Source organism: Podarcis cretensis (assembly GCF_951804945.1).
Source record: "Podarcis cretensis genome assembly, chromosome: 1".
Classification (NCBI taxonomy): Eukaryota; Metazoa; Chordata; class Lepidosauria; order Squamata; family Lacertidae; genus Podarcis; species Podarcis cretensis.
This window is the reverse complement of record NC_137170.1, coordinates 97,470,126-97,483,711: the sequence shown is the minus strand read 5'-3', so window position 1 is coordinate 97,483,711 and position 13,586 is coordinate 97,470,126. Positions and strand designations below refer to the sequence as shown.

Genomic DNA, 13,586 nt, shown 5'->3' with positions numbered 1-13,586 from the left:
AAACTGTAAAACATAAGGCAACCTAAGTTGTTAAGAGCAACATGACAGCTGGTAACCAGTAAACCAATTGTTATGCCAATTTTGTAAAATACAGTACAGTGGTACCTCGGGTTACATATGCTTCAGGTTACATACGCTTCAGGTTACAGACTCCGCTAACCTAGAAATAGTACCTCTGGTTAAGAACTTTGCTTCAGGATGAGAACAGAAATCGTGCTCCGGTAGTGCGGTGGCAGCGGGAGGCCCCAATAGCTAAAATGGTGCTTCAGGTTAAGAACAGTTTCCGGTTAGGAACAGACCTCCGGAACAAATTAAGTACATAACCGGAGGTACCACTGTACAGTCACTGTGCAATAATTTCGCTATGTATGTCTTGCATGTTGAATCTGAATGTGCTCTTGGAATGTGGTTTGTTACCAGTATAATGCTGAGTGGAATAATGGATCAGTGTCCTTTATCGCAGTGCGCAGGATATAATTTCACAGCTTATGTGGGGACAATATAACCACTGTATTTTTAAATGTGTATCTACCATAGAGAATATTACATAATGATGGTGAAGTGGGTCAGCAATACTAAAACTGTCGTGCGGTGGTTAAACAGACCTCAGAACCTGTCCATCCTTACAGTGTGCGAGACGACAACTGGTGCTTGTAGCATGGTATGCAATTTATTTTTGTTATCGTTTTCATAGGATAGATTTACAGTTATTGTCCCTGTATGCAGAGCACATGCTTTTGGTCCTTATTTTTAATTTGTTTGCTTGTTTTACTGCCAGTGCCAGAGGCCAATTTATTTCCATGAGTTAGAATTCACCGAGTGGTTGAAATAATGTGGAACACATTGTTCTGAATGGAAAAACACACAAACACCTGCCCTGCTGCCATGCTTTTACTTCCTCTCAAAAGTTGGGCATGATAATCTAGTAGGGAGGGCTGCTGGGTGTGTGGAGAGGAAGCATGAGTTCCACACAGATTTCTACCTGCCAAAACTCAATACACCGAGGAAACATTTGGATTCTCAGTAGGGTCTTTGGAAGCACTTAGCAAACAGCAGCAGCAATAATTGGCCCTTTAGCCAAAGATAAATCTGTGTTCCAGCAGTGTTAGTAACCACAAGAGTACTCTTCATTATCAGAGTTATTGACATAAGTGTGATTTATGTCTAAGCAAAATGTTTGAGTTCAACTCTCAGAGTAAGGCTGAGAATCATAAAAAATAGCAGGAGATTTAGAACTTCAGCCTTACTGTTTACATGCATTTTAGAAATGTTTCCTAATAACACACTTTTTGTAAATATTATTCAAGCACACACATTTGCTCACTTTTTTCACTGAACAGTCAGCTAATCTAAATATTTCATTTTGATGTATAATTGTTAACCAAAAGAACCATAAAATAAATATTCAGTTATGATGGGCTGAAATAATTAATAAAATCAAACATTATTTGATATTGTGTGACGGAGCTATGTTACAAAGACACTGTATATAGGTGTATTGTTCGTTGTTTGTATGCTTCCGATATACTAACATTGAAATGCTAGCTATCAAAATACACGTTCACTCCCAAACAAATGACATAGGTTTTTAAAGCCTTCCTACTCAAATTAGTGGTGACCAATCAAAAGCTTTCCAGGAGTTAGATCAGAGCTGAGTACAGAGTACATGCTATTTAATTTACCTATTCAGTTGTTTATAAGCTATAACAGGCAATTAGAGGAACAGATAAAACAGTTACGGTTATAAAAGCAAGTAAAACCATTATTGCCAGAACAGTACAAAATTAGCAAAACAAGGTCCCATAAATCAAAACCCCTTAACTGTCAAAAGCCAGGAAAAAGTGATGTTTCTTCATCGTACAGCCAAAGCTATACAAAGAAGATGCTAGATGCAACTCTATGAAAAGGGAGTTCTGCAATTTGGGGGTTCCACAGTGAAAGCCCTCTTCCAGGCCACTATTCCCTGCACACAGGGGTAGGGGTGTGTGTGTGTGTGTGTGTGTGTGAGAGAGAGAGAGAGAGAGAGAGAGAGAGAGAGAATGAGAGAGAGAGAGAGAGATGGAGAGACAGACAGACAACAAAGAAAGCCCTCCTGCCAGTCTTAGCACCTGAGAGGGTCAGTAGCTAATTTAATCTTCTTTAGGATACCACTTCATTTATTTATTTTAAAATATTTCTATCCTGTCTTTTTTCCGAAGAGCTCAAAGCACCTTCCAAAAGAAAATAAAAACATAAATTAGCCAGAAACATGTTAAATTTTTAATTATACTTTACAACCTAACATTAAAACAGCAGCAGGATATAATAACATAATGCATCAATTTAAAAAAAAATCAAATATTTACAGTTAATACCAATTCCAGCAGTTTACAGCCAAAACCCCTTCTAAAAAAGGGGGTGTTTTTGAAAGGTCACTGCTGAGGAGACAACATGGGTTTCCCTTGGAATCTGGTTTGAAAGCCTAGGTGCAGCTACCAAAAAAAGAGTCCTCCCTCACTCTCAAATAAGCATATTTCTGGGGATGTTGAGACACACAGGAGAGCTTCCAAAGATTAGCCCAATTGACAAGCAGACTCCAGCAGGGGAAAGTGGTTCTTCAACATCCTAAACAAAGGTCAGCAGCAGCACTTTGATGCCTGGAAATAAATCAAAAGGCAGTGTTTCAACAAAGAAATTGCATGTGCGCTCTCTCTAAAAAAGGCCATCTTAATTGCCTGTGTTATAGGAACTATGTGGTTCAAAGTGCAACCTGCTGCTATTCCTGTTTGTGTGGCATTTTAAATAGGTAACAGAGGAAAATGCAAAATGCAATGATTTTCAATTTGCAAGATTTTGTATATGTATTTTATAACTTTATATATATTTCTTTTTAGAAATATGAGTTTACATCTGAAGTGTGGCTTTCTAAACAGGTACTTACACATTTTCCATTCAAAGCAATTAATAACGTATCATTAATACTTTGGCTGTTAATAAAATGTTGGTAAATGTCTGCATTTTAAACTAGACTATGTCGATCCATTAATCTGAAAAAGAATTAAAGGTTAATTTAAGAGAAGCAAACAAAATGGTTTTTAAGCATTGGATTAACTGCAGAAGTATTACAAATTCTGGAAGTACACTGAACTCGCAAGGGTATTGGGATGGCATTTCAAGCAGATATTCTGGAACAGGTGCATAGGAGCAGTGTCAGGTGTATACAGCTGTCTGATCTTAATTAATAAAATTTAATGTACCAGGCAAGAATCACATGGCTTTTCACATGCATAGTGATGTGATTCCATCTTAGGAGTATTCCTCCCTATTTCTCATCTTAGGGAGATAGCAAGATGAATGGTAGGTGGGGGCCCATAAGTTATCTTGGACTTAAACCATTTAGGACTTTAAAGGGAGCCACCAATACTATCAGTTGTGCCTGGAGGTAAATTGGTAACCTGTGTAGCTACTACAGGATTGGTGTAATATGATCCCTTGGGCAAGCATAGTGCTTAACAGAAAATTTCAGAATTCTGATTCTATTTCATTTTTATAGAATGAAGAGCCAGTTTTTTCTAAAGATGGCAATAAATTCTTTATGACAGTTCCTGTTAAGCAAGGTGGTCGTGGTGAATTCCATCATATTGCTATGTTTAATGTTCAGGTAAGTTTATTTCACAATTTCAAGTTCATAATTGCACAAGTCTGTAATTAATTATACCATTGCTTAAATGTCTTATGAAGCGACGTACGATGCCTTGAGTTGCACGCTACTCCAAATATATTCTGATTTTAGTCACTGATTTGTAGGTATTAACAAAAGTCGTAATCACAGAACACAAATGATGCAAAGCTCTGTCCTCTGAAATGATGAAAAGCATGTTCCCAGCAGGTTGATGTGGTGATTTGATTTGGCAAGAAAGCTGGTGAATGACTAAAGATTCCTTTGCTGTTTCATGAAAGAGCACTTGCAAAGAAGCCAGTGAATGGAGCATTTGGAACCATTTTGAGTATCTCAGGACATTGTACTCAGTGCTTTTTTTTGGTTTTGTTTTGTTTGGAAAAAAAGGTGCTGGTACTTTCATTGAAGTTGTTACAGTAAGTGCCACACTTTTAACATGTGTGTGTGTGGGGGGGAAGGTGGCTGTAGTAAGGTGCAGCCTTGAGTAGCCCCAGAAAAAAGCACTGGTTGTACTTACTTGGAAGAAACAGAGACCTGGTCTACACATTCAGCAGAATGAGACGGTAGGGTGCAGTGTGTGGTAGTATGGTGAAATGATGTATTACTAGTTGGAGATCACATTTTTTTATTGCCTCCTTACATTAAAAATGTAGCACAAATAGGAAAACCAGCAAAAAAAAAGGCAGAGAGCTGAGCTAGAAGCGTTGTGAGACATTCATCCTAACATTAAGAAGAATGTTTGATCAGTGCAAGCATTTCTGTTTGCTTGCCAAAATAATCTCCCCTGTCCTCCCCACATGCACTGTTCTGGGAGTCCACTCTACCTTCCAGAGCAGACTTGGAGAGGGGAGGCTATGGGGTCATATGTGGAGGGTTGTTTTGTTTTGTTTTTGCTTTGTATGAGGTCACTATCAAAAGTGCTATTGCCCACCAGTAGTTTAAAGAACCCACTTCATTGTGCTGCAAGTCTAGACTCAGCCAAGGTCTGTTGGGGAATGTGCCGACTTGACTTTGAAATGTATGTGCTGGATTTGTATTTTCAGTGTGTTTCCCCACCGCCTGATATGTTGCTCCTATATACCATGCTATTGATCTTGAGATTGTAGATTTTAAAGTGCACATTTATTGTACTTTATACATTTGTACTGACAGAAATATATGACAACTGTCTGTGGCATTTCATTTAATGTTTCTGTAGTAATTAGAGGAACATTCTGTGAAATGTCATGGGATTTAAAAAGCCATGGGAAGCCACAGCGGCAGTACTGAAGCTTTGCGTGATTATCGTGATCTGTCAGTGAATGCTTCTAATGCTTTCCCCTGTGTTTTATACTTTGGATAATGCTGGAACACCTTATTTTCTTTTTATTAAGTTGATTACATTTTTAATAGCAATTAAGAGATATTCTAGCATTCTTTCCATAGGCAGGGTGAATCTCAGTTGCTCAGATCCTATTAACATTTACTGAAATGTTAGTCCTTCTGGATGGAATCTCATAAAAATGTATATGTATAATGCTTGGAACCAGAGATGTCTTTATAACACAGAGTTGGTTGGCCAGCAGGCCTGGTGCCTGAAGCCAGCTACCCATAGAACACCTCATTGGGGATCCTGCCATCTTCCATTCTGTGGACATGACCAAGCCAGCATAGATGTTGCTGAAACAAGAGTGTGAACATGCTAGGAATGTGGTCTTGGGAGCGCACGTCTTTGTTTGAGACTCTGTTCTGCCATAATCCACCTGATAGCTCATTTGGTAAAGCATGGGAATAAGAATAAGCTGCCCATCTGTTTGAGTTGCCCCAGCCACTCTGGGTAGCTCTCAACAAAATATTAAAAACAATAAAACATCAAACATTAAAAACTTCCCTATACAGGGCTGCCTTCAGTTGGCTTCTGAAAGACAAATGGTTGTTTATTTCCTTGACATCTGATGAGAGGGCGTTCCACAGGGTGGGTGCCACTACCAGTAAGACCTTCTGTCTGGTTCCCTGTAATTTCACTTCTCGCAGTAAGGGAACTCCCAGAAGGCCCTTGGAGCTGGATCTCAGTGTCCAGGCTGAACAATGCAGATGGAGATGCTGAGGCCATTTAGAGCTTTAAAGCAGCAACACTTTGCATCATGCTCGGGAACATACTGGGAGCAAACAAAGATCCTTTAGGCCCGATGTTATATAGTCCTGGTGGCCATTTCCAGTCACCAGTCTAGCTGCCACAATCTGGATCCAAGTCTCCTTCTTAGCCTCAGGGTCATGGGTTTGAGCCCCACATTAGGCAAAAGATTCCTACATTGCAGGGGATTGGACTAGATGTCTTTTGCGGCCCCTTCCAACTCTCCCATTCCATGATTCTGTGGCAGCCCCACCAAATTCTCACAGTTTCTCCATTCCATGTGAGCCTCTCATGGCCCAATCACTTGACATTCAAGGGAGAACTTCAAGAGCAGCAACAGTTTTGAGGGATGCTTGGGGTTGTAGTGATGGAAAACCTCTTTACATTGCACTACTCATCTATGTCTGGGACTGAGAGAGAGAGGTGGAGTCAAATTGCTATCATATTTAGACCACTGTTTACCTTTGCTGCATTAAACACTAAGGAAGAAGTAAGAAAACTTTTTTTCCTGGGTTGATATTACATCTGGGGTTACATGATCCTTTTCAAAAGCCACTGACAAAGGAGGTAATTATAATTCCCTTTCAGTAACTACAACACTTTCAAATCGTTTCCCACCCTAACCAATTCACTGTTGCTGCAATAAGAAATAAGGCTGCTTTAAATAGGACGAGGAACCAGTGTTAGCTCATGCCTTCCACGTGGGGCTTAAAAGGAGTATTGTATGATAGAATTCCATGTACATAGGTGCCTTATATCTTGGATAGGAAGAGACCAGCAAAGTCTTGGCCCAGGCCTCAGAGAAGCTTTATGTAGTCCTGATTAAAATTAGCATCATATATTGATTTTATTTGAGATGCATAGGAATTAAAATGTATATGGAATTTAAAATATCTGTATACAATAGAATTCTATTTTCATTAGACTTTTATCACATAGAACTAGGTACAAAAAGAAACATATTCCCAAACCACAAAGTGAGTAGACTTACTTAAGGTTAATTTACAGATCACATTTTCTCTGCTATTTCTCCACTGCTGTCCTCTCATGTTTGCAGTAGTCTCACATGAGTAATGTGAACACCCTGCTGTGTGAACAAGTAGCTCACATGGTGCGGTTGCCTAATTTTCGTGATCAGGATACCTACAGTATACTTCTCTGGTGCTGGAAATTGCTCTAGTTCCTCTGCATAGGTAGATCACTTTCATGAAAAATAAAAAGAAATGACTGACAAAGTGTAATGTTGGTTCCACTGAATCCCACAGGAATAAGCTATTTTAAGGGCGCATAGCATTGTGGCTTGTAGCCAGAGTGTCACTGAGGATTGAAGGAAATTAATAGTGAGTCATTTCAGAAAGACACAAGGCTTGAGCGTATGTGTCAGTTCTGCAGTTTCCAGTAAATGCATGGTTGTGCATAAAAATAAGTTGCTATTATATTAACACAAGATTATGCCCTTGAATTATTATTTTTTTCAGCTTGGGTTTTCTGACCATGGTTGGCTTAAGTGTCCCTTTATCCTTTAAGTGACACATTTGGCCCACTTCTCAAACGTGACCAAATGGAATGCATTCTTGTCTCTGAACATACCTCTTTCCCAAATCTCTTCAAGAGTCAAGAGGGACAGACCCAAAGATATTACCAGCTCTAAGTCCACTTTCTTCCACATTTAGTTTGAAGGGGAAGGGAAGGACAGGACAGATTTTGAAAAACCAATTAATATTTTCCATAGTTGCTTTGGCAGAGAAGGCTTTCCTTCACACCCAGGGGAACATGGGAGACAGGGATTTTCCCCTCCTTGTGTACATCAATTGTCATTGAGTGCCATTTTAATTCACTATTTATTTATTTTGTCTCTCTGTGTACATCTGATTGTCTTTAAGACACCACAAGCATTTCTCTTCTTTTTACTTTTCTATAAGAACATAGGAAATGTCTTGCTGCATTAGAGTAAGACCTGCAAGCTTAGCATTCTTTGAAAGAATGTCAGCTACTGGCAGATCATAGGTAGCCCCCATAAATTGGTCAGTTGTTTTCTTGCCATTTACCATATCCAGACTTTTGTAGATTAAAACCTTGACGAAATGAATTAGCACTCCACATGTACACACACACACTTGAACTTCATATTAGCAGCCTTCAAAAATGCAGCCTGGCTTGTATCCAGGGATGTTTTTCAGAAGCAGATAGAGCAGAAACTTGCTCACAGTAGCCCCTCCCATTTCCCTCCCCCAATTTCCATATCTTGCAGCAGTTCCTCAATACCCCATCAAATGCTGTTCTCAAAAGTCCTGCCAGAGTAGCATTTTTGCATGCAACCCAAGAAAGCCCTCATTTCACAAGCTGACTTTTGATCATCTGACTCTGGCTCAAGCTACATATTTAGGCTTGGAATGCAATGCCTTTCATGCACAGGATCATGATCACCGTCTTCCTAATGTGCATTTTGTGTACATTAAACTTGTACATTTGAAAATGCCATTATAATCATATTTAAAGGTAATTCAGGAGGCAACAGAAAATCATTTGGGGGGAAGAGGAGTGGGGACATTGACATACCTATTATTATTATTTTTTGTTTGTTTTCTTGCAGACCAAGAGTGAACAATTTAGTATAAGACATCTGACATCAGGAAACTGGGAAGTTATCAAAATCTTGGCATATGACGAATATACGCAAAAGATGTGAGCATTATTTTTCTTTGTCTGTTCAGGTAAAATATATGTGTTATCAAGATAAAAATCTGTTTTGTTGGAAACCACATTAACTATTTCTTTAATTTTCAAGCACTACCATAAGATATAGCCCTAAATATAAATGGAAACTTAAATTGCAATCCATCCCACTTTACACTAGGCTGGGGGCGGATATTGGATTGGGCAAAGGACCCCTCTTTCCAGCCCTGTCAGCCTCCATTAAGCCATGCCAATCCCCAGACAGGGATTGCAGTCCTAATTCATTTCATCTGTCAATGTACTGAAGAATCTTTCTCAGATAAAAAGCAGAGATAGACTGTGACATCTTCTGGCTGACTACATTGGCAGAAATAACAGAAATTAAAATAAAAAATGGGGTTTTCTAGGCTCTAATAAATAAGGAGCATAACTTGAATACAACTTGTAAAGCTAATATATTGGATTACATTCTCAAATCTCCTACAGATTAATTGTGTTCCTTAGAATACTTAGGGATAAATGTCGGATATCGTCGGTAAGGATGAATGTGCTGGGGGCGTTTTGCTTATAAAAGGACTTGTCTGCCACCCTTGCAGTATTATCAAGGGAAAGAAGCATTTTCGAAGGTTGAGTAAGAAATGTTTCTATGATTGTAATTCTTCTATACGGTAGGCAGAGCAATCCAAACTGTAGGAAGCCAGCATAATTTACATGCCTATTTCAAACTCTGTTCAGGAGCAGGGCTGCTGCCAGCTGAGCCTGCCCAAGCCTGGCTGAAGGAAAACAACCCTTTAAAGTGGAGTTTGAATTATACCACCCTTTTTTGCTAGTGTAGCTTCCACCAGGTGGGTAGGTCAAATGAGTCCAAAATAGAGGTGGCCCTGTTTCGCCACCACTATGCTACTAGAACACCCTTTCTTCAGCAGAGCCAGGATCTAGTTCTTAGAAAGGCATATATCTGGCTGAGCTGGGATGAGGCACTTTAGCCAGCATATCCCTGGCTGAGTTCAGGCATCCTATGCCTGTTCTACTCATCCTGGTGGATCTTTGGTTTGGACTGCTCCCTAGGTTTGTGAGATTCCCCTAGTTAATTTTCTAAGAATTTTTATTATGCTGAGGTTTCCACATCATAACGTGGCCCTTTATCAGTACCTGATGTAAGAATGAATTAATCTGCCCGGTTAAGAGAACACATTATTTATACATTATACTACACAGAGAGAGAGACAGACAATTTTAAGCTAGGTCACATTCCATATAAAGCAGTTCAGTGCTATTGGCAATAATGTTGCAATCTATCTCTTAATTGTACCAATAGATTCTGAGATAGTTTGTCAAAATAGGAAAAAAATTCATTTACAAAATATCCTCTACTGCATATATCTGCTGCAGTTATGATACTCATTTTGTTTATCTTTATAACAAATTACTATTATCTCAGCTAAAGGTATTTAATTTTCTTTTTCATTGCCAGTTATTTTTTAAGTACTGAGAGTTCACCAAGAGGAAGACAGCTACATAGGTAAGCAGAACAACAGCAGCATATTTTCCAACTGATTGACAGGACCTGTGCCTCTTTGTTTATAAAACCTGTTATCCTTAATGTCTGAAGAAATAGCTCCATGCATTCTTATTCATGTGCCATTAGTTACCTGAGAAACAGACAATACGATTCTGTGGTCTTACAAAGGATGTTATTTTATATATGTGATGTATGTTGTGATAAAACGAGTGCCACTTTCAGTCTCTCTTCTGATCCTGATACCGAGTCTAGTTAATGTTTTGTATACATTGAAACATTTCAGGAAAATAGAAATGGGACTGGGGGAATGAAGTAATTTACAAAAAGTTTGTCCCCTTTAAGCTAGTTTCCTGTGATACTGGTCCTCATAGTTGTATCCAATGCTAATATTAAAGTAAACCCATTGAAATTAATAGACATGACAAACTTAGGTTCATTAATTTTAATGGGTCTACTCTGATTACACCATCATTGCATACAACCTAGTGTATGCTTACGTTGCATGCTATCGTAATGTCTTCTTTGTATATATTTGTTAAATGTTGACATGTGATTTGTCAAGATATGCATATATATTTGCATTTCAGTGTGTCAACGATTGAATTGTTGAATCGCCAATGCCTTTCATGCAACTTCATGAAAGATCAGTGCACGTATTTCAATGCAAAGTTTAGCCCAACTATCAAGTATTTCATTCTGCAATGTAAAGGTAAGCCAGCCTCCTCAGTTTGATGTTAGTTGTATTTCAATTTATTTTAAACACCAACACTTTGCCTTTTTATTATCCATTTGTCATCTTGCCATAAGCTTCATGCCATCAATCCATGGAAGTTTATGGAATAGAGGTGGGAAGGAGCTGGCAGCAGATGTGGTAGTCACAACTGCACAGCACAATACTACACTGTTCATTTAAAGAACTCAGACCTTGCAGAAAAGAAATAAAAATATGTGGCATCGGCTAAGAGCATAACTGAGAAGAGAACATGAGGGAAGGTGGAAGCTATAAAAAGGCAGCAGAGCAATCGTATGCATTTTTTCTCAGAAGTGGGTCCCACAATAGTCAATGGAAGTTTATCCCAGGATTGCAGCCATATGCAATTATACAACCAATAGCAATTGGAGTATGATAATATCTGGAGGGCCATAGGTTCCCCCTTCCTGTAAAAGAGTATGGACACTCTGCAAGCTCTGTTCCAGACTCATCCAAAATAGTGATGGATAAGCTCCTTGTGGCTCAGCTCAGAGCTGGTTTATGTAACTAGCGTTCTTGGACAATGCTTTAACATTTTTTATTTCCAATCCCACCCCCAACCCTGCTAAAGCTCAATGACAAGGAGATGGAAAATATGTCTAGAATTATATATAAGTGCATATGTATATGTATTGGTAGAGGAAAGACAACAGTCTGTATATGACATTAAAGCCTAAGCCATGGTTACAGGGAGCCACATTTGCATAGATAGCATAGAAGATTTCCCAGTTCTCAACCTGATGCCAAATTTTGTATTTGATAGAAATAAATATTGGGATTTGTTATTACCAGACTCCACTAAGTCCCTAAAAGATCTAAAATAACATAAGCTCTCTATAGCCCAGTTAATACATAAAGCTAAGGCAAACCAAATGTGCAGGTTCTCAAGACTGATGCCCCCTCAGTTCTAATGCTCTACTCAGGCCTAAACCATGGTTTGGCTTAGCGATATGTCCGAACACAGCTCATGGTTTGTGTCACTCCAAGGAAACCACAAAGTGTAATCAAGGTTTGTTCTTGGTTTAGTGCTCATAGTTTGTCTGGAAGATAAAAAGCGCAAGCCTGGGTTCTGATGGACACAGCAGAGCAGGAGCAGGACTGTGGGAGCAGCAAAGCAGTCTAATCTTTGCTGCTGCCATTTACATGTTTGCTCATTTGCACTAAACCATGGTTTCGCTTAGTGTTATGTGAGAACTGGTCCTATAGCCTCAAATTACCTTCATTATCAGGAATCTCAGGAAAGAGCATAGGATCTTTCTGCTGATGAAGAGGGGAGTGGGTGGGTGGTTTTCCTATTTTCATTTTAGCAGTCCACAGTTGGAAAGAAACAGATTCAGAAGCCATCTTGACTGTTGGAAAGTAGAAATCGCAGCAGCCAGAACATAAATTGAGGTCAGGCTGTCCTTGACTGTGATACTGTTGTCTGGCCCTTGAATCTTGAACTGAGCATGGGACACATTACTTTTGAGTTCTTTCCCTAAATCTCTAACAGCCTCCAAATGACTTTGAAAAGTGCTGAATACTCACTGTTCTCTTTTGAATTTAATAGTAGCTGCAGGTGTTCCATACTTTTTATAATCAGACTATTAATCGCTCTATGTGTCAGTTTCTCAACTGTAAAATTGAGATGATAATAATAATAGTGCCTCAAACTTGTGTTATTCGCCATGAGACTATCCTAGTAATGCACTGGCATTAACGAGACTACTCATGGGTTTAGTGTTGAAGAACATGCATTAATTGTTTGGAGGACTGAGTGCAGAGCAGCTAAATCGCATCATGAGATGCTTGCTTTCTACTGAAGTGCTGATGCCTCTATATTTTATAATTTTATGTTTAATAATTGTATGTGTATGTTGTCTGATGTTATAGGACCTGGTGTTCCAGTTGTCAGTGTGCATAGTACAAGCAATCCTGAAAGTAAGTCTACACTACTAGTTCATTGTGGATTTTCTCTCTTACTTTTAGACCTTCACAGAATTAATTTATGAAAACCCATCTTAATTACAGCCTAGCAATAAACATCCCTGTAAGTGATAAGAGTAGAGGAAAATTAATCAAGTGACTATAACATACCAGGGATTTTGCAGACTGATGTTATACTAGATGTATATCTTTTAACTCCTGTTAATGCTTGCGTTAATTAGGTGGCACAATGGCACGATCCCTTTCACTAACTATGCAAATTGAGTTCCTGTTACAGGGACTCTGTTATATGCTTTGAAATACTTTAAAGCTGTAATCCAATTAGTTTGGATTAAGGTGCTGTTTTAGGAGTGCTACTTGTCTAATTCAACCTACGTTTAATAAACCAAATTTTGCTTTTCTTAATCTTCTGCAGTATTACAAAACTCTTTAAAAATGTGCAGTGTGTTTCTCCAAAACTGTAAGATATATCCAATAAAAAACCCACCCACCCACACAAATTCCTCAGTATTCTTTCTACTCTAATAACTAATTTCCACAGATGATATAAAAGTACAAGCCCAGTAGGGTTGGGACTGTGTGAAGTGACAGATTACCTGCCACATCCCAAACCCTGTTGGCTCATCCTGGCCAAAGCAGGAAGTATGGACAAGCTTCCCCAGCTGGATTTTCTTTTTATTTCTTTATCCCATTTGGTTCCATTTGGGGCCAGGCTAGTGTAGCTATGGAACCCTATACTGGAACCTCTGCTCTACACTTTTCTATCAGTGAACAGGCACCTGCTCTCCTCCTTAACTTCTTTCAGCCAGCAGAGCTGGCGATTTGCAGTGTTCTCCTTACCTTTTTATTTGAAATCTCAAAAATAAATATCAACATTTCATTAATTTTAGCACTACTCTACTGCTTGCATTTAGTTTGAACATTCTTGGCATTAAATATA

The 13,586-nt window shown here is 38.9% G+C and overlaps 1 protein-coding gene across 3 annotated transcripts in view; it reads left to right on the top strand.

Moving 5' to 3' along the window:
• DPP10 (dipeptidyl peptidase like 10) overlaps positions 1-13,586 on the top strand; it is a 603,190-nt gene that overhangs the window by 559,427 nt on the left and 30,177 nt on the right. For all 3 annotated transcript variants that reach the window (XM_079993430.1, XM_079993429.1, XM_079993431.1), the window contains 7 exons: positions 538-661; positions 2,874-2,912; positions 3,533-3,640; positions 8,365-8,456; positions 9,922-9,969; positions 10,557-10,678; positions 12,593-12,640. In XM_079993430.1, the coding sequence (XP_079849556.1) occupies positions 538-661; positions 2,874-2,912; positions 3,533-3,640; positions 8,365-8,456; positions 9,922-9,969; positions 10,557-10,678; positions 12,593-12,640 (581 nt within the window). The remainder of the gene's footprint in view (positions 1-537; positions 662-2,873; positions 2,913-3,532; positions 3,641-8,364; positions 8,457-9,921; positions 9,970-10,556; positions 10,679-12,592; positions 12,641-13,586) is intronic.